The sequence below is a fragment of the Syngnathus acus genome, chromosome 22 (genome assembly GCF_901709675.1).
Source record: "Syngnathus acus chromosome 22, fSynAcu1.2, whole genome shotgun sequence".
Lineage (NCBI taxonomy): Eukaryota > Metazoa > Chordata > Actinopteri > Syngnathiformes > Syngnathidae > Syngnathus > Syngnathus acus.
In genome coordinates this window covers 1,268,972-1,292,585 of record NC_051106.1, presented here as the reverse complement: position 1 = coordinate 1,292,585, position 23,614 = coordinate 1,268,972, and the positions used below count along the sequence as shown (strand labels likewise).

General features: G+C 48.9%; 3 protein-coding genes and 2 long non-coding RNA genes across 10 annotated transcripts; 1 reads left to right on the top strand and 4 right to left on the bottom strand.

Moving 5' to 3' along the window:
* Positions 1-655: 655 nt before the first annotated feature.
* nsd2 (nuclear receptor binding SET domain protein 2) lies at positions 656-9,318 on the top strand. 3 transcript variants are annotated; one of them, XM_037242298.1, is made up of 22 exons: positions 656-793; positions 1,660-2,267; positions 3,206-3,374; positions 3,470-3,633; positions 3,756-4,031; positions 4,099-4,219; positions 4,298-4,383; positions 4,453-4,555; positions 4,640-4,743; positions 4,829-4,918; positions 4,979-5,105; positions 5,179-5,379; positions 5,446-5,625; positions 6,029-6,185; positions 6,248-6,450; positions 6,532-6,635; positions 6,746-7,015; positions 7,138-7,254; positions 7,466-7,607; positions 7,755-7,861; positions 7,929-8,124; positions 8,362-9,318. In XM_037242298.1, exons 2-22 carry the CDS (start codon positions 1,683-1,685, stop codon positions 8,619-8,621), a joined length of 3,762 nt encoding a protein of 1,253 aa, XP_037098193.1. In that variant the 5' UTR covers positions 656-793; positions 1,660-1,682; the 3' UTR covers positions 8,622-9,318. The 3 variants fall into 3 exon arrangements, with proteins under 3 accessions (XP_037098193.1, XP_037098192.1, XP_037098191.1); XM_037242297.1 differs by having other exon boundaries at positions 4,634-4,743; XM_037242296.1 differs by having other exon boundaries at positions 4,453-4,743.
* LOC119116755 lies at positions 2,338-3,626 on the bottom strand. Its single transcript, XR_005096342.1, has 2 exons — positions 3,496-3,626; positions 2,338-3,030 (listed from the first exon to the last, which is right to left on the bottom strand). It is a non-coding gene; the product is annotated as an uncharacterized LOC119116755 (long non-coding RNA).
* Positions 3,673-4,913, bottom strand: LOC119116754. 3 transcript variants are annotated; one of them, XR_005096339.1, is made up of 3 exons: positions 4,818-4,913; positions 4,320-4,495; positions 3,673-4,243 (listed from the first exon to the last, which is right to left on the bottom strand). It is a non-coding gene; the product is annotated as an uncharacterized LOC119116754 (long non-coding RNA). The 3 variants fall into 3 exon arrangements; XR_005096341.1 differs by having other exon boundaries at positions 4,435-4,495; XR_005096340.1 differs by having other exon boundaries at positions 3,673-4,239; positions 4,435-4,495.
* A 3,052-nt stretch (positions 9,319-12,370) lies between the features above and the next one.
* Positions 12,371-19,843, bottom strand: jade1 (jade family PHD finger 1). Of its 2 annotated transcripts, none has more exons than XM_037242323.1 (10): positions 19,706-19,843; positions 18,207-18,286; positions 18,058-18,125; positions 16,359-16,701; positions 16,069-16,280; positions 15,774-15,941; positions 15,584-15,700; positions 14,909-15,493; positions 14,335-14,452; positions 12,371-14,030 (listed from the first exon to the last, which is right to left on the bottom strand). In XM_037242323.1, exons 1-10 carry the CDS (start codon positions 19,792-19,794, stop codon positions 13,153-13,155), a joined length of 2,658 nt encoding a protein of 885 aa, XP_037098218.1. In that variant the 5' UTR covers positions 19,795-19,843; the 3' UTR covers positions 12,371-13,152. The 2 variants fall into 2 exon arrangements, with proteins under 2 accessions (XP_037098218.1, XP_037098219.1); XM_037242324.1 differs by having other exon boundaries at positions 18,207-18,279; positions 19,706-19,834.
* A 522-nt stretch (positions 19,844-20,365) lies between these two features.
* On the bottom strand, positions 20,366-23,059 carry asmt2 (acetylserotonin O-methyltransferase 2). Its single transcript, XM_037242409.1, has 8 exons — positions 22,849-23,059; positions 22,394-22,568; positions 22,094-22,223; positions 21,954-22,022; positions 21,769-21,887; positions 21,480-21,617; positions 21,128-21,250; positions 20,366-20,968 (listed from the first exon to the last, which is right to left on the bottom strand). Exons 1-8 carry the CDS (start codon positions 22,927-22,929, stop codon positions 20,757-20,759), a joined length of 1,047 nt encoding a protein of 348 aa, XP_037098304.1. The 5' UTR covers positions 22,930-23,059; the 3' UTR covers positions 20,366-20,756.
* Positions 23,060-23,614: the final 555 nt, after the last annotated feature.

Sequence of the window (23,614 nt, the reverse complement as noted above, 5' to 3'; positions counted from 1 at the left end):
AACGTGCTGTTTTGCTTTGTTTTACGAAAAAATATACTTTAATTTGAAAGTCCCGTCCTTTCCGACCACGATGCGTTGGTCTGTGGCGGGATCTGCCAACCGGAAAAGGAGCATAACGGAGAAGAACGTAATAATATCGCTGTTTCTGTCCACACTAATCTTAATCTTTTCCTCACATGGGCAACTCATGTGGTCCTTGGGGCCACTTCAGTACAAGGCGAACATGCTAAATCCTGAATATGAAGGCCTGGATTCAAAACCCCTTTCTCAAGACTGTGGGGCAGATGTGCTATGGATAAGGAGACAAAACCTCCCCGTAAAAGAAAGAAATAGACAAAAAAGAAGTAAATGAATGCAAAAAAAAAAAAAAAAACTAAGTAAGAAAATAAATGCAAATCCGCGAGTATGCGGGGGTCCACTGTTTACAAAATCCATGACCGGGTTTGCCCTGGACCACCACAATGACTCCACCCATGAATTACGCAGCAGTGGGTGCCTCCAAATGTGAATGGTTTCCATAAAGTGTTTTTGCAGTTTAATAGAAATGAACAAAAATAAAGAATTAAAAAAAAAAACATTCGTAAACGTATGTAATTTCTGTTTATTTAAGGGACTCGTCTGCTCGTTTGCTCCTCCGACCAATCACGAGTGAGCATTTTTCGCGCTGGTTGGCCTCACAGTTTGAGTTCCCCGCAAAAGCCTTTTCACTCCACTTGAATGAAATTCGTCGTTTGACGCCATGGAAAAATTCCTCCTTTCCGTCTAAGCGGCCGCCGGGACGTCCAGTCAGCGGGTAAAGCCCCGAACGTCGCCGTTCGTCCTTACTGTCAAGGCCGAGCCGACAGGAGCCAACGCAGGGACTTTTTTTCTGGGAAAGTGTACACTTGTCCCGGGGCCCAGCATCCATTTTAAGCGAGAGGCGGCTAGTTAGCCAATGCTAACTCTGGCTGCTACTTTTCAGTGGGATTCAATCGGCTTTGATGGTTAGCATTTTTTCGAAACGAGCTGTCATGGCGCCGACAAAGTGACTCTTCTGACCGAGTCGGAGCCGAACACATAATTCAGTCTCAGATGCAATTCGGTTGTAACTGTAGTGTTTCTCGCCATGGTGTTTTTGGCTTTTGTGCGGCGGCTTTGTCTAGTTGCTGTTTAATGGCAGACGATCGCGAGGAGTCTAAAGGGAATAAAACATGCCCGCTTGCCAATTACAGGTACTAGCTATCACATCTTAAAACATCTTCCAGTTTATGAGAACGACTAGTTTGTATTTTAAAAGTACGTCCGGACAGTGAGTAGCACGAAGTTGAAACAATCGCAAGGCGCTCGCCAGACAAGATAAATCGATCCACGATGAGACATAGCTACTAAAAGGCACGTTATTGGACGTGTCAGCTGTTGTTGTTATTTCCGCGGCTTTTCCAGACGGCGATGCGCTCATTGGGCATCGCTGCACGCGGTTCCTGCCCTCCTCCGTGCACAGACTGCAGCTAGCTGATAGCTTGTCCTTTCTCCAGGGGGACTGATATGCAAGGAAGCCAGGGATAGAGGCTCGCTACCTACTCGGATTTATTTGTGCAAAGGAACTCTTGAGAAAGTGTGTTTTGATCAATTTGAGATTTGCACACGTTTGACTCGGTCCCACCTCTGCTTTTTTGTCAGAGTGCGTGAAAAGGACTTTTGGAATGGACAGCAAAGGAAGTTCCTTGCCTTTGATGGCCGAGCCGGCAAACCCCGTCAGTATGAAGCAGTCGCCAGAGTCGCGCAGCGACCCTTCCCTGCTCATGGACCGGGCCGCCGCGCAAACAGCCACCACCTTGCAGAACGGCGTACTCCCGAAGATGTCCGGCCACGCTCACGGCAACCACGGACATGACCGACTCAAGGACCTCACGTCTCTGGTCCTCAACAGCGACCAGGACGCCATCCCCAAGATGTGCGCCGCTGAGCCGCCCGCCCTCAAGGGCGCCGAAGCTCCTCCTTCCAACGGAACCCATCAACACGCGCGTGGCCCTCACGGTGAGCCGGGGCTGAAGGCGAGCGTACCCCAAGTGGTCAAGGCGCCGCTCTTTGAGCCCTGCTTGGCCAGCGGGACCAGCTTGGCCGCCGCCGAGGGTGCCGCCGAGGGTGCTGCCTTGGCGCCCGAGGAAAGACAGGAAGTGAAGAAGCGGCGGCGGGGGAGACCTCAGAAACCAAAACCTCAACCCAACCTCAGTTCGTCCGCCATATCCAAAGATGCTCTTGGTCCCGCTTCGGAGGCAGTGGAGGCGGTGAGTTTCTGCTTCTAGTCAACTCGTTCAAGCTTGTATTTGTTGGGAACTTCAAGAAATTACACTGGACCCCAGCGGTCCAAACTCATGTTGAAGGGGAGTCAGAGCACACCTGCACCCATGTAGATTGCCTCTGATTCATTCCAAATCAGGTTCAGATGTTCTAATAGGCTTTTCCTGACATTTTTGTAGTCCCGAGCCACGATCCGCAGAGAGCTTCCGCAGCATCAGAAGGATCTCATTGTTCAAAGATATCAGTCGGGAGAAGGGTACAAAAGAATTTCCAAGGCTTTAAAGATGCCGTGGAACACAGTGAAGACGGTTGTCGTCAAATGGAGAAAGTACGGCACGACCATGACGCTCCCAAGAACTGGACGCCCCTCCAAAATCGATGAAAAGACGACAAGAAAACTGGTTAGGGGGGCCGCTGAGAGGCCGACGAAAACGGTGAAGGAGCTGCAAGACCTGGCAAGTACTGGCGTGACAACAATTTGCCGTCTTCTACATATGTCATGGCGGCAGGGTGGCCTAGCAAAATCACTTGACCCAAACGCATGTGCTTAAATTGTGCTGCGGAACCAAGACTTGAGCTGTTTGGCCATCGCTTCAAAAGGTACAAAAGAGAGCCATAGTGAAGCGTTGTGGTGGCCATGTTGTCGAGGCTTGGAGATGTTTTTCTTCAGCTGTCCAGGCCTTAGTCAAGCTGGGGAGAATTCGGAACTGTTCCACTTTGCGGTCAGCGAGCAGAAAATCCTTGAGGTTTCTGCTGGAAAGCAAAAAGTCAGGAAAAGCCTACTAGAACAGTTGAACAAGAGGGTTCTCTTTAATTCATAAGTGGTCACAAGAAGCTCTGACATTTTTGTTAGTGAAGTACAAAAGAGGATTTCCTCTTAAAAGTGTGGACCCCCCCCCCCCCCCCCCTTGATTTCTTTGTCTAGCCTGCAATCGTCTCTGAGTCGCCAGCAAACGCGACAGAAGCTCTGCCTTTGCCGAACAGCTTCTCTGTTGGCGACGTGGTGTGGACCAAGGTGTCAGGCTACCCCTGGTGGCCCTGTCTTGTGACCACCGACCCTGAACTCAACCACTACATCAAACCCAAACCAAACGGTGATTCTTCGTTCAACTGTCCCACATTACAAGGACTCTGAATATTCCCTCCAATCTGTCTTTTTTTTCTCTCTCTCTCTCTCTCTCTCTCTTAGCTAAAGGCAGGTCAGGCTTTCTTTACCATGTGCAGTATTTTGGAGATGCTCCTGAAAGGGGCTACATTTTTGAGAAGAACATGGTGCCTTTTGCTCGGGAGAGCCAGTTCCAGGAACTCAGCCTGCGCAGCAAGCAGCCGGTCTCGCATGTCCTTCACAAAAAGGTACTTCAACCTTTATATAGTGAGAAAAAAATAGCAAAGAATTCAAACAATTAAATTCTCAAGTGGAGGTACCTCATTTGTTTTTCCTTTTGGTTGTGGTTGACGGCCGTTTGGCCCTCCAGACCCTTCAATCAGTGCCCCGTAAAGTGCGCCCCCAGTGGAAGATGGGCGTCATCCAGGCCACCGAGGCGCTGGCCATGTCGCCCGACGAGCGCTTGGCCAACTTCATCTTTGCGTACGACGAGAACGGGCCTCACCTCAACGCCTGCATCCTGGACAAGCTGAAGCCCGAACCCGGCACCGAGGCAGAGGTCCGGCTCCTGATGGGCGTGGCCGCTGCCTCCAAGCGTGGACAGCGGCTGAACGGAGGCCATCTGACGAGAAAGAAGAAAGATGCTGTAAGAAACACTTTGAAGTCGTAACAAGTTGTTGCGGACAGTTTCTAAACTTGCTTTCACTCCAAAGCAACCCCCGGTGCCTCTCAAGAAGCCGCCAAGACCTCAACAACCTCTAAAGGTGGACGGGAGGCGGAAAACATCAACAGGTCCTTCTGAGAAGATGACGTCGGCAGAAAATTCAGCTCCGGGTCAGTGGGGAAAGTGCCACCTGCCTTCCAAACAAATCCTCCATCATTTATCATGCCGTTCATCTGTTGTGCTTTTAGCTAAGAGGCGGCTGAAGCAAACCTCCAAAAGGACAACCACGGTTGACGCAGCCGTGGAGCAGCAGCCCAAAAAGAGGCAAAAAAATGTCAGAAGATCCTGCATGCGTTGTGCGCGGAGATGGGAAACGCAAGCTCACAACGTTCTTCATCAACAGGAGCAGGTCGACCAGAAGGCCAGTACGAGGAGGAGTTGGAAAGCTGACAAAGAAGGCAAAGAAACCAAGAAGGCACGAAAAGAGCAGCAAGTGCCTCTTGCAGGTAGACCACAATCGAGCCATGGTGTTAAGCAGCCCAACCACAAGACCAGTTTGTCAAAGCGTTCCCTTTCTCCACAAGACCAAGAAGAGAAACCAAAGCGCAAAAGGAAGCGGAAGCAAGATGGCGAAAACCTCGGCGAGCCCACCAAGACCAAAAAGAGACGTTCGTCCCTTTGTCCTGAACCTGAGGTCAGAGAGCTGTGTGGATTCTTTTTTTTTTTTTTTGGGGAAGGACCTGCGTTCATGTCTGAGGCTGCCCTTACCTTGTGCACAGGGTTCCGGAAGCGAAGGTTGTCCCGCTTCTCCGAGCGACAGCCTAGACGGCATGAAAAAGGGAGAACGCAAGAAAGAGTTTGTCTGCCAGGTTGGTATTTGGCTCGCTTGAACGTTCTGCGAGCCCGCTTATCTCGGTGTTGTGGTGCAGGTGTGCGAGCGGGCCGGCGACGACCTGGTTCCCTGCGAAGGTCAGTGCTGCGGAATGTTCCACCTCGGCTGTCTGGGCGAAAGCTTTCAGCCGGACGACAAGCCGCTGTGCCGGCCGTGCAGCACGGGTGAGCAAGCGAGCGCGCCTTCCTTTTGCCATCGCCTCGAATCTTTTGGCGGACTTGCCGTTTCTCCTGCCAGGGGTTCACCCGTGCTTCTCATGCAAGCGGTCGGACGGGGATGTGCGGCGCTGCCACGTGGCACACTGCGGCAAGTTCTACCACGAAGTGTGCGCCCGCCTCAGCCCACTCAGTGTCTTTGACAGCAAAGGTTTCCGCTGCCCACTGCACACTTGCCTCAGCTGCCACTATGGCTGCCGCACGCAGCACAGGTCCACCAAAGGTGAGGCGCTCGCCAGCGAACGCCAACTCAAGCTGCAAACGTGAGGCTCAGCTGAGGTGTTTGCAGGGCGGTTGATGCGGTGCCTGCGCTGCCCGGTGGCCTACCACGTGGGCGACCTGTGCCTGGCGGCGGGCAGTGAGATGATCACTAACACCGCCATCATTTGCACCAACCATTTCAACGCCAAGAAGGGATATAGCCACCACAGTCACGTCAACGTCAGCTGGTGCTTCGTCTGCTCCAAAGGTGAAAAACATGCAGCACAATCCCAAAAACAATAGCTTTCAGTGTCATTCTTTGCAAATAATAAATTTAATACTGTATGCCTGCATACTGTTAGATTGTCTGTCTACGTGTGTTGTGTCACCATTTATGTCCCAATATCAAATATGCTGGAAACACTGCGGCACCAATGCTATTAAGTAGCCACGCTATGGTGTTTCCCATTGTGTATTAGCATTTAGCTAGCGAACTCAGGCCATTTGTTTCACAAGGCACCGACTTATGACCAAAAAAGAAAACCACAGCTGACGCTTTTGAAACCCCAATCAAACCCCCCCCCTTCCAAAAAAAAAAAAAAACATTATGCAACTCTCGCCTGATTTGTAGTTCTTCCAAAACCAAGCAAGCCTGCTGCAATGCCTTGCAGGAGGTCAGCTGCTGTGCTGCGAGTCGTGTCCCGCCGCCTTCCACCCCGACTGCCTGAACATCGCCATGCCCGACGGCAGCTGGTTCTGCAACGACTGCCGCACCGGCAAGAAGCCCAAATACCGAGACATCATCTGGGTCAAACTGGGAACTTACCGGTAAGCGCTGCATGGCCATAGCGTTTTTCCATCGCCACCTTTCTCACGTCGTTCGCCTTCAGTTGGTGGCCAGCGGAGATTCACCACCCGCGCAACGTCCCCACCAACATCCAGCACCTTCGCCACCAAATCGGAGAGTTCCCGGTCTTCTTCTTTGGCTCCAAGGACTACTTCTGGACTTACCAGGGCCGCGTGTTCCCCTACATGGAAGGCGACCGAGGAAGCAAGTACCAGAAAACCGGCATCGGCAAAGTCTTCAAGACGGGTAAAGGCTCACGTGGCAAGCATCCGCCCCAACGCAAAGAGCTGATTTGCAGCGTTACCTTGCCCGCTTTGCTCTCTTCAGCGCTGCTAGAGGCTGAATCTCGGTTCAAGGAAATGAAGATGAAGCGAGAGGCCAAGGAAGCACAGGAGAAAAATCGAAAGCCGCCCCCGTACAAATTCATCAAGGTGGGTTAGAGAACAGAAATGGCCATTTTGCATTTTCAGAAAGTGAAGGAGGAAAATCATTTCAAATTGGAAGAGCTCTTATTTGCAGCCTACCTTTCTTTTTATTGCAGGTCAACAAGGCGGTGGGCAAGGTGCAGGTGTACGTGGCCGACGTGTCGGAGATCCCCAAGTGCAACTGCAAGCCCTCGGTGGAACGTCCATGCGGCTTTGAGTCGGAGTGCCTGAACCGCATGCTGCAATACGAGTGCCACCCGCAGGTGTGCCCCAGCGGCCAGCGCTGCTGCAACCAGGACTTCAGCAAGCGCCTCTACCCAGACACCAAGATCATTAAGACGCCCGGCAAGGGCTGGGGCCTGATGGCGCTGCGTGACGTCAAGAAGGTCCGCCGCCACCGTCCTGCAAACCAAACCTGTTGGCGGAAAACTAACACAAGCGGTCATTTGCGACTTGCTCACGGCTCCGAACGGTTCCAAGTGTGGCCTTTCATCTGTTCACCCGCCAGGGCGAGTTCGTCAACGAGTACGTCGGAGAGCTGATCGACGAGGACGAATGCCGGGCCAGGATCAAACACGCTCACGAGAACAACATCACCGACTTCTACATGCTCACCATCGACAAGGTGGGTGCGCGCGTTGTGAAAGCGTTGCTCCCCGGCGGGCGCCGTGCGCTCAGCGGCTGCCCTCCCGCCGGGAGCCACACAAATGACGAGGTGTCGGCATGTTGGGAACGTTACACAAGAGCGGACTGTAATGTCATAGTCGTCAACACCACAAACACGGCGGCGCGGCCCCATCGTCCGGCAACGTCTTTGCCTTTCCCCCCTCCCCCAGGACCGAATCATCGACGCCGGTCCCAAGGGCAACTTCTCCCGCTTCATGAACCACAGCTGCCAGCCCAACTGTGAGACGCAGAAATGGACTGTCAACGGGGACACGCGCGTGGGACTGTTTGCCATCTGCGACATCCCGGCGGGTAACCTTACACTTTGCCACAGCGCTACAACAATTGACTACTTAGCGACTCTTTTCAAAACACCAACAAGCCACTTTGGAGGCTCCGAAGGTTCATGTGGCCTTTCCACAAATCTCTGATGCTTTGGTGTTCGTTTTGCCGCGGTAGGCACCGAGCTGACGTTCAACTACAATTTGGACTGTCTGGGCAACGAAAAGACGGCGTGCCGCTGCGGCGCCCCCAACTGCAGTGGCTTCCTGGGAGATCGCCCCAAGGTAAAAAAATCAAATCAAAGCTGCAACAAGTACTAGCGTTTTTTATTGCGTTACCTGCCGTCGCCAGAACTCCAGCGGTCAGGTGGCAGATCCCAAAGCCAAAAGGCCCAAGCGCAAGTACCGGAAGCGGCGGACGGAGGGCAAGAAGTCAGACGACGAGTGTTTCCGCTGCGGCGACGGAGGCCAGCTGGTCATCTGCGGCAAGAAGACCTGTACCAAAGCCTTCCACTTGTCCTGTCTCAACCTCTCCAAGAGGCCCTTTGGTCAGTGATTAAAAATCAAAACAAAGTATATTTCTAGCCTTAAAACCTAAATGATCAACTTCCTGTTTAACTTTGGGCATGGTACCTGAGACTTTTTTGTGTGTGCTTTATGATCAACACATCCACCCAATTTTGTGCTCATCAGTCAAACTGGTTCCAGGTGCACAACCTTTTTTGCAACCTTCCAGGAGATGCTACAGAGTGAAGTGTGGAGTAACGTTTCCTGTTTGCTGTCAGGTCGCTGGGACTGCCCGTGGCACCACTGCGACGTCTGCGGCAAGAACTCCCATGCCTTCTGCCAACTGTGTCCCAACTCCTTCTGCAAGGCCCACCAGGAGGGAGCACTGCGTGCCTGGCCGCCCACGGGCCAGCTGTGCTGCCTGGAGCACGATGAGCAGCAGGACGTCGCCCTCGCTGCCGTTCCTGCCATCGCCTGTCCCAATGGCCCAAGGAAAACCCCGGTCAAGAACGCCAAGAGGAAAACGGCCGAAGCTTAAAAAGTAGAAAGAAACCAAACACAAAAAGTTCAATCTTGGTCATCAGGGAACAAGCTCACCGATTGCGCTTTTTCAGGTTTTTCTTTTTCTTGCACTGAGCTATCCACTTCCTGGTCTGATTTGTTTTTGCCAAACTGCATTTTTTTAAACATCAAGTCGAGGCTTTCATACTTGAGTCCCCTTCTTTCTTTTTTTACTTTTTAATATATAGAGAATACATAGTAAATATGTGCATATGACAGAAATGAGACTACCTTGTACTGTGCTTAGTCCAGTAGTGTCCTTCATACTTTTTTTTTGGTGATAATGCCCAACATAAGGTGGTAATAATGATAGTGTTGGGGGAGGGGTGAGGCAGGGCTTCCCTGTGAATCTGTGACAAACACTACTGAGTCGTTAGAGCGCTCCAAGCACATTTTGTACTCTTCAGTTGGATCCTAACTTCTAGTTTTTAGTCTCATTAAAAAAAGGATAAAAAGGTGGCAAAAGTCAGCTCTCAAGGACTCACTGCTTGAATGTACGTTGAGCCCTGGAAAGACTGTTGAACATATGTAGTGGATCGTTGTGAGCACCATTTAACTGGTTTAACTGGCTTTTAACTACTGTCCCTCCTAAACCACAAACTAATATGTACATACTGTATAAGTGCCCATAGTGATGCCTTCTATTGTAAATATATCAAGTTTTTTTTCTCCTATCATTCTGTCAATTTTTGTGTGCTACAGCTCATGTTGCATGAGAAAATACTAACAAACATGGTAATATATTTACAGACACACACGTACAAACGTATCCATACATACCGTTTTTTTCCATGTGTAATGCGCAAAATGTAACTAATTTATTGTCCTAAAATCTGGGGTGCGCATTATACATGGGTACAATTTTTTTTTTTTTTAAGAAAATCATGGTACAACAATTTTTGAAGAAAATCTTGTCACGGATGGTTCTTTACAACGTCACTTTCCTCTCTTTTCATTTTAACCTAACTGATCGCGGTGGTGCCTTTCTGGGCAGTCGGAGAAATCAAAGCCAACAAAAAAAATACATCCAGCCTCGTTAAGAAATCACCAGAAAGATCACCATGACAATTGTAAATAATAAATAATTATTATATATATTATATATATTATTATTATAATAATAAATAATTGTGATAAATAACTGGAACATCACTCAAATATTGGTGATCCCGTTGAGAGTCTCACATATTTCTTCGCTATCGAGTTTGCTACTACATGCGCAGTGATACTGACCGGCAGAATAACATCCGGTTGTTCCCAAAGATGATCTTTTTTCTGAAATAATTTTACGTTTACGGACTTAAGTAACCAAAGACTATAAAAATGGGACCCATTGCCTCCCTGCTTGGCACTCAGCATTAAGGGTTGGAATTGGGGGGTTAGATCACCAAATGATTTCCGAGCGCGGCGCCGCTGCTGCTCACTGCTCCCCTCTCCCCCAGGGGATGGATCAAAATCACACGGGGATGGGTCAAATGCAGAGGACAAATTTCACCACACCCAGATGCGTGTGACGATCATTGGGACTTTAAAAAAAAAAAAAAAAAAAAAGTCAAAATTTGGGTGCGTATTATACATGGGGACAGGCTTTTTTCCAGCATCGACATGCCATTTTTAGGGTGCGTATTATACATGGGGGCGCATTATACATGGAAAAAAACGGTATGTTGTCAAATGAATTTACCGTAATTTTCGGACTAAAAGTCGCTCGGAGTACAAGTCGCATCGGCCATAAAATGCCCAAAAAAGTGAAAAAAAAACATATAAGTCGCGCCGGAGTATAAGTCGCATTTTGGGGGGCAATTTATTCGACAAAATCCAACACCAAGAAGAACAGACATGAACGAGCAACAACAGGCTAAACCAGGGGTCTCAAACTCCAGTCCTCAGGTGTGTTTAACGAGGGAAACTTGGAAAACATGTAGGAATACGGCCCCCGAGGACTGGAGTTTGAGACCCCTGGGCTAAACGATAGGTATGCTAACGTGACAAACACAAACAAAGAGCTGAGAACGGGCCTGACGTAACATTCAGAGTTATTAAAAAAAACTATTACATAAATAACACGTTTATAAAACCATCTGTGTCACTCCAATTCATTAAATCCATCGATCGTCCTTTGTCAATAATGGGTGCGCGCCGCTGACGGCGCTTACACTTCAAAATATTCCACAGGCCCATATAACGATAAATTAGATATCAAATAACTATGATATAAGCAATAATATTATCAAACCAGGCGGCTCGGTGGGGCACTGGGTAGCACGTCCGCCTCAGTTAGGAGGGTGCGGGTTCGATTCCACCTCCGGCCCTCCCTGTGTGGAGTTTGCATGTTCTCCCCGGGACCGCGTGGGTTTTCTCCGGGCACTCCGGTTTCCTCCCACATCCCAAAAACATGCTTGGTAGGCCGATTGAAGACTCCAAATTGTCCCTAGGTGTGAGTGTGAGTGCAAATGGTTTTGTCTCTGTGTGCCCTGCGATTGGCTGGCAACCGGTTCAGGGTGTCCCCCGCCTACTGCCCGATGACGGCTGGGATAGGCTCCAGCACTCCCGCGACCCCCGTGGGGACTAAGCGGTTCAGAAAATGGATGGATGGATGGATTATCAAACCATCTGTGCACTCTAAATCATTAAATCCATCAATCAAATTCCTCGTCCTTTGTCAACAACGCCGCGCGTGCGCCCTGACGTCAGCCTCGTCGTTATTCCACAGATCTAGTATATAACTAGACTGTAGCGTTAACAAAGTACAAGGAAAGCCGTGGGTTTGGTAAATGGCTCTTTATTTAACAAAACAAACTTCCAGGCGTGTGGCGGCGTGGACTTCCAGCCATGGAGGTGGAAGAGAGATCCATAGAATAGGACCGGGCGTGCGTAAAAGCCATGACCGAGCCCCATCCACCGTCCCCGGACAGCCACCCGGCCGAGCGCCGGCCCTCGACATCCATCCACGGAGGTGAAAGAGAGCTCCGTAGAGTAGGACCGGGCGTGCGTAAAAGCCATAATAGTTTTTCAAACCTTCTGTGTCACTCCAAATCCTTAAATCCTTCAAACTCTTCGTCCTCCGTGTCACTTAGAAACAAAGCCGCTAATGATGCCGGTAGTACGTGGGGCCCTTCGTCATCCCGTGATCAATCTTTGTCCTTTTTGTAAACAACCGCCGCGCTGCTGACGTCACTTGAAATTCAAATTACAGTAATCCCTTGCTACATCGCGGTTCGTTTATCGCGGTTTCACTTTTTTTTTGGAATATTTTTAAAAAAGAAACACTAGTCGCTCCTTATTATAAGTCGCCCCCCCCCCCCACCCACCCAAACTATGGAAAAAAACACGACTTATAGTCCGAAAATTACGGTAGTAACACTGAAAAACAATGTGAGACATGCAAAAAAAAATGCACAAGATAACCCAAGTTAAGGGGATCATCTTGTCAAGTTGCACTTTAGGAAGAAGTTTGGAATTAGTACGAGCTACCTTAAGGTTCCTATGAGAGAATTGTGACATTCACACAACACACACAAGTAAAAACAATAACTTGTTCTAAATACATACGTTAGTGACATACCCGCACGCACTAAGTTCCATAAATGATCTTCAGTTCCACCATGTTCCAAATGAAACTACACTAAAAAAAAGAAAAAGTTCATGTTTTATGCCGCACATCACTAAGAAAGGATTAATGCTTGAGATGTTTTTCCTAACTCAAATAAACCCAAGAATGCCACAAACATTCCTCCAGAGATTTTTATTTGTCTTTCATACTAAAGACAGTCAAAATAATTAAACCTTTTGCATAACAGTAGTACAGCAGCGGCCTAGGATAGAAAATATATATATTTAAGGTTTTTTTTTCTTCTTCAGTGTAAAAATAACTCTGGCCAGCCCACTGTAGTGCAAACGCTTGAAATAAGTGAGGCACGTGGCGCAGGCGCTCGTTCAATGACACTCGTGCTATTGGCGAACGTCACTGTCAACTCCTCTTAAATGCCAATTGTAAAAAGGCCGCTGTCGCTTCCTGCATTGTGCAAAATACTTGGTAACACTTTCACAAGGGTTGCAAACTTTTTGCAACCATGGAACGTTTCCATGGGAGTTAACAGAAATTTAGACTCAAAACACAATGAATTCCCATGGAAATGTTTCCAAACTTCTCCAGCTTAACATTAACATTCCAAGAAGGTTTTGGAAACACCTTAACAGAAATTTAGACTCAAAACAATGAATTCCCATGGAAATTTTCCAATTTAGAATATTTCCAAATTTCTCCAGCTTAACATTCCAAGAAGGTTTTGGAAACACCATGGACATTTCCCACTACTTTTTTAACTTTCAAGACACACCAAAAAAAAAAAGAAAAGGGGGGGGGGGGGGGGTTTGTCTCAAAATAAAGTAAAAAATTTCCCAGTTTGTCACACGTAAAAAATAAATATCAGCTTTCCTCAGACATTTTGTGGGTTTTGTCCAGAAAAATAAAAAGGGAGCAATTATTTGCTTTTTCCTCTTTGGGATCAGGACGCGAGGACGCCGCGCCGGATTATGTTTGAGCCGTAGCGCCGCCCGAGGGAGGCGTCGCCCCTCAGCTGGTGCGAGTGGCAGCGCTTTAAGCAGGGCTCCAGCACCTCGGGGCTGCTGGCATCCTCGTTCTCGGCCCCCGTGCGGAGCCTGGTCCGGGGGTGCTGGGGCCCGGGCGCCGGCGTGTTGGTGAGCGGCCGGAGCAACTCTTTGCGCTGCTCCGGCTCCATCTTGTCGTTCCGCTTGGGGATCCGAAACTTCCCCCAACCTTTCAGGGACCCGTTGGAGACATAGGGCACATCCACATCTTTGATCTTAGTGTGGTTGATGACATCCACATTTGCAGCGTTTTTTCTGATTTTCTCCGAGTCTGATGACCTGATGTCCACCAGCCGGATGGAGACGGTTTTATCCAGATGTTTAGAGCCCAACCGGACTTTCTGGGATCCGGTGGAAGTCTCAGAAACTTCAGTCCACCGCTTCCTCTTGCGGTCCTCGTGCTCTGGTTGTTTTTCTTTTCGTCGCTCGGGCCCGGGGGTTTCCCTACGGACGGTTTTCCTATGCAGTTTCACGCTGATACTTTCCTGAGAGGTGGGCTCCTGCTTTGGGGACTTTGCGTGCCGAAGAACGAGGTCATCGTTCGGGGTGTTAGAGAGTCGGGGTTCTGCATCAGAATCTTTGGATTTGGCCTCAGAGGTGTCGGGGTCGTCCTTGGAAAGTGGCAGCGATTCGGAGAGTCCTTTCCTGTCACGTGATTTACCCTTGTCCCGTTTGGTCTTGTGTGCCGAGTGGCTCCAAGAGGTCCGAGTGCGGCACCCGCCAGAGTTTAGGTGCTCCTCAGAAAAAAGTCGTTGCAGGTTGCCGGCTGAATTTCCTGAGGACAAAATGGTGGGAAAAGCGTTCGGTTTGTGGGTTGTGCAAAGGCTTAGTACAACTACACGCATTGAAATCAAGGCAACTTTGCAATTTACCATTTAGCCATCCATTATCTGAACCGTTTTATTCTCCAGAGGGTTGCGGGTGTACTGGAGTTAAATTTGGGTAGACTAATTTCCAGCCAATCGCAGATTTTAGATTTACAATTTAAAAAGATTCAGTCACTAAAGATTTACAACTCCACTCAATTTAAAAAGATTCAATCACTAAAGATTTACAGCTCCACTCAGTGGTGGTCTTACCAGAGAGCAGCTCTTGGTCTATGAGCTGGACTTGGTGCTGGAAGATCTGCTCCTGAACTCGCCACAAGGACCGCTTCATCTTCTCCCGCCGGGTCACCATGTAGGTTAGGTTGCGGACCTGAGGGCGGCACCAGCGGCTCAAGTCAAATGCCACGGAAGACGAGCAGACACTTTAGCTATCTTTTCTGAAGATTGACTACACTCCAGTTTTAATCTAGGAGCATTATCAATGATCATCAACCTTCCCCCAAGTGGACCACTACCATTGCCAGTCGTCACCTGTACTCCAGTAGAAATGGGATCTCTCTTCAGAGGACCCACATCCTTTTTAGAGGCCCCTTTTCACCACCCACTCCATTAGATGAAAACCTTCTTCTGGAGGAGTTTTTGTTGCTGCCATGTCAGCTGGCCTTCCCAAAGGTGTAGACTCATCCTCAAGGCTCACAAAGGCCACCATTGCCTTTCACCCTCCTTTACAAAGGGAGCGCCCTCGCTTTTCTAGCCTCTCTTGCGGTTATAGCCTCCTTCCCCTCTTCGTTGAGCTTTCCCCCAACCCGTTTTTGCGGTCACCTACCCTCTCCAGATCTTGGCGGAGATGCGTGAAGAGCTGCAGGCGTCTCAGCAGCACCTCCTGCTCACGTCGGGCCAGGCTGTCCTCCTCGTCCTTTTTGGGTGTGAGCAGCGGCTGGTTGAAGTTGGCTTTGCGCTTCAGCTTCCAGTACTGGTAGAGGAAGTCCACCGTCTCGGGCGCCATCTTGAGGTGGCGAGCCACCACCTCGGCGTCTACAAACTGGTAGAAGACCTCCTCCATCTCTTGCAGCTTCATCTTACGGAGGTTGACGCGCTTATCCTGTGGGTCATGTTGGCGGACGAGACACAAAGACGACGGCGAGGAGGCAGAGGGGCGGGCGAGGTCCTCTTCCTCGGCCCCTCTCACCCTCCGCCGCCGTTTGCCCTTCTTGCTCGCGACAGCCTCCTCCGGCTCCCCTTCGGCGCCAGATTCCCTCTCCCTGAAGTCGTTGCCCTCCAGGCCCGAATGCTTGGGACAGAAGGACTTGAACTTGACTTCGTCGTCCTGGGTGAGGATGGTAGTCATCTCTAGAGCAGCGTGGAGGCCGCACGTCACGTGGAAGGCAATGCGGCAGTTTTTGGCAGAGCACTGCAGGCGGGAGGAAAGGCAGAGGTTGCCGTTGGCACACAAAGCAGCTCAAAGCGCGGATATCAAGACGAGGGCAGCGAGTGAACCTACCTGGATGCAGGCTCCCGTTTTGTCTTTGCAGAGGCAGCAGCTGAGCGCCCACCTGTTGCTAGGAATGTGCGACACGTTGGTGATGGGTTCCATCTTCTCCGGGTTCCCGATGCTCACCTGCCAGAAACGTCGAACGGCGTTAAAACCTGAACTGCCAGCGAGATCACGCCCGCTCGAGCTGATGGCTCACCTCCGGGATCCACAAGGCGCAGCTGACGTGGACCCACTTGGTTCCGCTGCGGGTGGGCTTCATGGCGCCACCCTTCTTCGGGCAGAGCTGACACTTTGGCACGATGCCCAGGGCGCAGATCCGACACAGCCAGCTGCCCTTAGGGACCTTCTGGATGCCGTAGCACGCCTGACGACGAAGCAAAATCAAAAAGTCGGTGGTAGGACAGAAAGGAACTCATGAGTGAAGAGAGAGCTCAAATTTGGATCCCGTCAGCAACAGCTCGGAAATCCTTGGCGAGCGTGCTGGTGCCAACCTGATGAACGCAGATGTTGCACTTGTCGCAGAACACCATTTCGTTGTTGTCCTCGCCATCGGGCGACTGGCATACGTCGCACACCACATCCTCGTCGTACTCGATGCCAAGCCCCTCCTGCGTCTCGGTGGCGTGCGTCATGTTGTCGTGGCAACTGCGCTCAAACTCCTCCAGGGCGCGCTCCATGGCAAACTCATCCAGCAGCGGGAGGGCTGCGGCGGGGACGTCGATGGAAGAGCTTAGCGCCAGCCACATCAAAATCAGGCCGGAAACAAAATATCGGCACTCACCCAGGTTGGCAAACTCGCGGTTGGCAAGCCGCAGCCAGGCGGAGTCTTGCTCGTTGAGGTCATAGCGACAGGTGCCCTCGGCCAGAGTGCGGATGTCGGCGTAGCCCGGCACCTGGGCAGCCGAGGTGCGGATCAGCTTCTTAGGCCGGACAAAGTTGAGCTCGGCGCTCTTGGGGGCCAGTGGCCGGGCGACGGGCTGCGGGATAGACCGCGGGCTGACGGGCACCTGGACGCCCTTCTCCCACTCCTGGCGCCACGGGTCGGCCAGGACGTAGTAGTCCTCCGGGTTGAGCTGGTGCGAGTCATGGACCTTCATGGCCGTAATCAGGTCCGTCCTGAAGACCTAAAGAGCACAGGAAGGAAAGCAGTGAAAAATGACATTTGGGATTCTTTCAACATTTCACGTACATCTTTGGTTGACAGAAAAACAAACTATTGTTTTTTTTGCAATTTCACAATTTTGATTAGAAACCACAGGCAAATATATACAGTGGAGCCTCGGTTGTCGAACGTCCCGGTTCTCGAACAAACCGGTATTCGATCAAAAAATTCGAGATTTTTTTGCTTCGGATGTCGGGCGAAATTTCGGTTGTCGATCCTCGCGAGCTGAGCCGAGAGGACCCGCATGCCAACTGACTCCATTAGTTATTACATTCTCGTTACTCTGAGGATTGCATCAACTCTAGTCATGCCTCCAAAGGAAGCAAGTGGGAGCAATAAAGCCATCCAAAAACACAAAGACGCTCTTAAAGCAATGCGACAGTGAGCGCTATGGTTGTGCGATCTGACCAAATTAAGCTCCCTGCGCACTGAGGTCCACTTAAATTTTGGAAAGTACATAAAGACATTAAAAATATTTTCTAAATTTCAGCGACGGCTCTGTCACAATAATGCGACCAGCGCGGTGTAGTTGCGCGGTCGGCGACGCGCTACGGTTGCGCGTTCGGCGGAGCGCTGCAGTTGCACGATCGGACAAACTTAAGCTCCCTGCGCACTGAGCTCCACTTAAATTTTGGAAAGTACATCAGGACTTTAAAAATATTTTCAAAATTTCAGCGACGGCTCTGTCACAATAATGCGACCAGCACGGTGCAGTTGTGCGGTTGGTAACGCGCTACGGTTGCGCGTTCGGCGGTGCGCTGCAGTTGCGCGATCGGACAAAACTACGCAAATGAAAAAATGCTTTAAAAGGCGTTTTTTTTTTTTGCTTGGAATGGATTACATTTTTTTCCATTATTTATAATGAGAAAACAGGATTCGGAATTCGAACGATTCACTTCTTGAACAGCCTTCTGGAATGGATTGTGGTCGAAAACCGAGGCTCCGCTGTACATATAAAATATTTACAATGTAATTAGTTCTCCGACTAATATTTAATTTTAAAAAATTAGCAATGAGTAAATAAATTATCGTTAAACGAGCCTTTTCAACTTCTTGAAAATAAATAATTTATCAATTTGGGGTTAAGATTGAGAGGCAAACGTTTTTTTGATTCCCTATTTTTCCATTTTGTCGTTATTATTCAAATAAAAAAAATATCACGCTGATCCTTGTTTTGCTTGCATTTGTTTGGCCCTCAAGCCGCAGGGTGTGGCAGCGGCAGATAAGGCTCGAGAGGCACTTATCATCGAAGGAGCATCGGGTCAAACAGCAGCACGACGTTGCAATGCAAAAGTGTGCAAAACGCCGAGTGACGCACCTCTGAAGGTTTTTGGCTGCTTCCTCTTCTGGCCTGAGACGAATGCTGAGACCAGCAGGTGGAATTGCCTGAGCAAGAAATTGGTGGGGTGAACAAATCAAACTTTTTCTGAGGGATGAGACCTCCCCCGTCGTCAGCGTTGGACTCACTGGCATTGTCAGAGTCGTCGCTGCTGCTGGGGTGCCGACTTCTCTTCATGGCGGCGCGTCTGAGGAGTTCCGGCTTGACGCAGAGGACAAAACAAAAAATTTGCAAAATCAAAAGAGCACAACTCGGCCCGGAACAAAAAATAGGGTTAGAGCTGTTATTTAATGCACAGTATTAAAATTTTATATAGATTTTGAACAACTAATACAAGCAAGACTTGCAAGCCTGTACAGCAAATCTAGTAAATCTCATCAGATTATGTCCCTGAAAGACCACCAAGCATTACTTTGCCATGCATTATTAGTTGCTAATGGCAAACACACATTTGGTAAGTTGGCTGTTTGGGTTACATAATTCGAAGGCTGCTCTTGCTGTGCGCTTAGCTGCTGAACAAACTCGTCTCCCGAGGCTGTGAGCGAAGGTATAGCTTGCTGTGTACAAGACGACATTTTGCCTCGCGTCACACACGACAAAACACGATTAGAAATGATGAACGTCAGCCTCGCGATGCCACATTTGGCCCAGCAACTTTTAGGGAAATGACGTTAGTGTGAACAACAACTATAGGAGCAAGCACTACGGTGGATAAACAACACGGGAAGCGTAAAGAATAACAGAAAAATATAAGTTTAAAAATAAAACAGTGGGTAATAGTGTGTAAAGCGTAGCTGGTTTACGCCGCTATATATGTAGCTATGATAACAGTGACTAAAGACGACAAAGATAATAAAGTAAAATTTAGTTTCGATACCGCATGTACAGGAAGTTTATCAGTTTTGTTTCTTAAGAAGGAAAACGAGACTACGCTGACAACGAACTCGGGCAATTAGCTGTTAGCATTAGCCTAAACGCTAACATCTCAGTGTCGTTCCAAAACATGAGGGCCCACCCATCAATCGGCGCTTCCAGTGGAATATTCTGGATGTTTTTTCCTTCTTGTTTGACCCCTTTATAGGTGATTTAATTGGTACCTCGGGGCGGTTAGTAGACATTGTCGCTCTAAAACCACCCAAAATGTAAGAATTTTAAACTTTCTTTAAAAAGGGGTAAGCAACGGCTTTAGGCGTTAGCAAGTCGTGGCAACCCGTGCTAACCTGGTAGCTATGTTTGTTACCATAGAAAGTCGCTAGCAAAGAGCTAAAGCTAACATTGCTACTATAATTTCAGCACCTACTTATTCAAATTTAGGTTTCATTTTTGAATTTGTAAAAGTGTCCATAGTTTGGCTCGGATACGTTTGTAAAGACAAACGAAGAACACCAAAAAGGAGATTGTTGCGTACGTGCGGCTAACAGGGAATGAATGTTGACCAGCTGGGTACAATGTGGTGCACACCGCGAGCCAGCGAGCCACTGGTCGGGGTTAATCTTTGGCGCCATTTTAAAATGACGACGTCGCCATCTCCCCGTGGAAGTGACCGCCGCCTCAAAAAGGGTCTCGCCGGCCGCCGACAAGAAGCTTGCGGGGCCAAGTGTAGCGCAGTAGTGTGGACGGTACATACGGTGCACGCCGGGACGCTGAAAGTCGCCGTTGTTCTCGAAGGTGAAGTGTAGTTCGGGCTCGGAGTTCTGCTTGACCCGCATTCCACATACACAAACAGCCAGATGATGCGTGCGAGGGGAGGGGGCAAGGGAATAGGGGCGTGGTGGGGGTCATGGGCGGGACTGACTCGGCCGGGAGGAGGAAACCCTGCTTGGCTGCACTTGTGACCCTGGGCCGCTAGATGGCAGCATCCCTCGCGCTGTTCCATAAATAACAGTATGAAATATTTTATATCCACAATAAAAAAAAATGCTTCACAGACACTGTACTTGGATACAAAATATGAATTATTATTATTTGCTGCACTGCATGTGTGGCTTTTTTGTGGATATTTATTACACAGTACGACATGGCCTCAGTCCTATTAATCAGAAATATCTGATAATAATCAGTGTGGTTTTCCTCATTTAACTTCTGCAGATGAGATCTTGGAAAAGAGATGAATAATATACGTACAATTCATCAGTGGGGCACTCATGGAACAGGTACTTAAAGGTCCTTTATCACAGCTAAATAAAGTTATAAATAAATCTTTAGACCAGTGGTTCTTAACCTTGTTGGAGGAACCGAACCCCACCAGTTTCATATGCGCATTCACCAAACCCCTCTTTAGCGAAAACTTTTATTATTTTCAAATTCAAGACATAAATGTATTTCACTGGTGCACAAAATGAGTCGTGCATGATCATCACCTTGTTGAAAGAACAAAACCAACACAATGCATGAACTCGCAACAAATTACATACCTGCAAATCAGTGTGACTTCTGCTGTTGCCTTTGCGAGACCAATTCAGATATGCGTCATCACAAATTTACACAATAAATCAGGTGTGTTCGGACCTCCGCAGTGGAGGCTCTGCCAAACCCCAGGGACCGACTCACCGAACCCCTAGGGTTCGATCAAACCCAAGTGAAGAACCAATGCTTTAGACAATTGCATGTATGGTATTTTGGCATTTGGAAGAGCAACATTTCTCATTGTGCTCCTTTACCCATTTTTTCCTGCGTTCTTATCTGCGAGCCAAGATGGCGTCGTAGGATTTCCCTGTGCGGCACAGCTGCATGGCGCGGAAGCCACTCCGTCGGAGCATCCCAGTGTACTCGGAAGGCGGGCGCTCGCGGCCTTCTGCCTGCACCAGCATGTTGAGCGAGAAGAGCTGCGCCTGGATGGGGCCCCGCCGGCTCTCTAGCAACATGGCCTCCACCAGCAGCACACCTCCCCCTGAGGCAAAAGCACACAATGAGGATTCTATGTGAAATATGTCACATCCTCTCCAATTGAGCCGTGCAATATCGAACAGTAGGCCCATTTTGAATGGAACACAACCGAATCGAGTCCTTCAATGTGATGCACTAATGCTACAGCATGATAAGGCCTTGCCTGGTTTGCAGATGTCGTAGATCCTCTTGAGAAGTGTCAGACATTTGTCCTCCGACCAGTCGTGGAGGATGCGAGCCAGGACGTACAAGTCAGCAGCAGGAAGTTCACCGTGGAAAAAATCTCCTGAAGTATAGAAATTTATTTTATAATTCAGAGAAAGTGGCCATCTGATGTGTAAATACTCGCATCACGTTGTCAGGAGCACGAGTTCAGCAAGGCAGACACCGCAGCACCTCAAAATATCCAGCAGAGGGTGCAGTTTTACTTCCAATTGACCGACTGATAATGGTAAAAAACAATCAGTGCTATAGCTAGCGTACTTCCAGCTGAAAAATAAAAAGTCATTGACTACCGCTCTGGAATGTGAAGGTGTCATTCTCCCGCAGGAAGCGCTGGGTGGCCGTTTCCACCACTGCCGGCATGTCAAACACGGTGACGGAGGACGAAGGGTACGCCTTGGCTAACTCGCGGGCCAGCGCACCCGTGCAGCCTGCGAGTTCAAGAGCAATAGCACGCATCTGAAAACCAAACTGATTTTTAATAAAAGGTGCCTAAGAACATTGTGATGTTGGTTGTCTCCATGTTTTGCTCCACCATTTGTGTTCAAATAGCCGTGATCGAACGATGATCAAACTTCCTACCTCCAAAGTCAACGATGTTCCGGAAGCCATCAAGGCAGAATGCCGTCACCACGTCGTGTCCGTCCAGCACCCAGGATGAGTCCATCAGACCCATGAACTTCAGCATCTCCTCCTCAGACCTTCAAAAAAGCGTGAATGTTAGGTCAAAACCAAACAATTGCCAACGTTCTCTTGGGGAGACAAACCTGTAGATGGCTTGGAAGACCTCCTCGGGTGGAATGCCGAAGGTTTTCTGGTTCTGATTCTTGCCTTCCCTGTGAGGAGGTGCAGTATCCAGTGAACAAGAAAAAAAAAATCTTTAGACATGTCTAAAGCTGACACAAACCTGACGGCATCCGCCAGGTTGTTCCACAGTGGGTAGATGGTTTGCGACTGGTAGAGCGCCATGTCGTGCAACGACTTGGCGCCACTTTTGGCCAAGTACACGCTGGCCACATCGGTGCTGCTGTAAAGAGCTGACGTGGGAGCAAAGACACCAGGAAATGTCAGCTCAAACATATTATAACATTATATTATTGAATATAAACTATTTGATTGGGATTTTCCCTCAATTTTAAAACCAAGATACCAGCCCACAATTTAAAGAGAGAAGCTCTTAGTGGGGATGGTTAGTGTTGGTGGTCACCTGTCCCGTCCTGCAACTCCACGTGGAGTATCTTGATGCCCACCAGGGCGTCCAGAAGTCGCTCTGTTCCATCCACGCTGGCGTCCAAGGCCTGCGCTACCTGCTGGGCGCTCAGGGCACACGGCGACGTCGTCAAGAGGTCGAAGACGCCCAGTTCGCAGGCGGAGAAGATCACCTGAACAAAAACAGAATTCCACGAAATAAGATTGCGTAGCAACCATTAGCATTCTTGCAAGTGCATGAAAGTGACAAATTCCTCTCGATTTCAGAGCGTTTTGTATCGTTAGCAAATATCATAAACAGCTGTTTTATTTGATTGAACCAACGTGGAAGGCTTACCATGTACAAAGCAACATCAACAAGCCAAATTACAACATTGTAACCTCAACGTTGCATTTGAATGATACTATGCGTAAACTACAACAATTCATTCCAAGAAGATCAACTTCATTTACCTTTGACACCCTGAAGCCGTTGAAGTACTCGAGTAGTTTAAACGGATAGTCAAGCTCGCTCTGTGAAAGATGCTCGGCCATCGTGCGTCGGGGTCCCGTTTCCGAGCTGATGATGTCAGCTGATGATCAGTATAGTAGGAAAAGGGAGTAAGAGCTGGCTGGCTTGTGTGTGGTGGTCTTCAATTCGTCGGGGATGGTTCCATGAATGGCCACAGCCAAAGTGGCGCTGTCGGCCATCCTTTCTATTTGAATCACCCTTATTTTGATCACGAAGAAGTGTGAAAGTTTGTTTGGTTCCGCCCAATCCTATCCCCCCTACTTTGAGACACATGCCAGTATGATTAAATACCATTGGCAAAATGGTATTGTTGTGTTGGCTTAGTTTTCTATATCTGCGGATTAATGAAACTTTAGTAAATAAAACAATGAATAATCCTATCTCTAAAAGACTTGCGAGCTGACATTTGATGTTTTTTTTATTATATATATAACAGGACATCACCATGCTACCAGGATTACGCTCAGAAAAGACAGAAAATCTAAATGTCTCATATTATTAACGTTTCACTTGGTTCGTTGTCTCTCGGAGATGTGGGGCAGCGAGGATTTCCCAGCATGCCTTGCGCTCATTTTGTCCCGTAAAGGGCCCCAGGGCTACTTAGATGTGTGGCCAAAGTGAGTGTTCTCATGCTCAGTTGCATGCTGAAGCAAAAGCGTGACACGGCATGATGAATAAATACACAGTAGGCTTGGTTATAACTAGCGG

Coding starts and splice junctions, on each gene's coding strand:
- jade1 (XM_037242323.1), bottom strand. CDS start 19,794: ATGTGGAATGCGGGTCAAGCAGAACTCCGAGCCCGAACTACACTTCAC. Junction 15,942..16,068: donor GCAACATCTGCGTTCATCAG/GTTGGCACCAGC, acceptor CTTCGTCGTCAG/GCGTGCTACGGCATCCAGAA. Junction 15,701..15,773: donor GCGCCTTGTGGATCCCGGAG/GTGAGCCATCAG, acceptor CGTTTCTGGCAG/GTGAGCATCGGGAACCCGGA.
- nsd2 (XM_037242296.1), top strand. CDS start 1,683: ATGGACAGCAAAGGAAGTTCCTTGCCTTTGATGGCCGAGCCGGCAAAC. Junction 4,744..4,828: donor CCCTTTGTCCTGAACCTGAG/GTCAGAGAGCTG, acceptor CCTTGTGCACAG/GGTTCCGGAAGCGAAGGTTG. Junction 6,186..6,247: donor GTCAAACTGGGAACTTACCG/GTAAGCGCTGCA, acceptor GTTCGCCTTCAG/TTGGTGGCCAGCGGAGATTC.
- asmt2 (XM_037242409.1), bottom strand. CDS start 22,929: ATGGCCGAGCATCTTTCACAGAGCGAGCTTGACTATCCGTTTAAACTA. Junction 21,888..21,953: donor GTCTTCCAAGCCATCTACAG/GTTTGTCTCCCC, acceptor GCTTTTTTGAAG/GTCTGAGGAGGAGATGCTGA. Junction 20,969..21,127: donor CTACGACATCTGCAAACCAG/GCAAGGCCTTAT, acceptor CTTTTGCCTCAG/GGGGAGGTGTGCTGCTGGTG.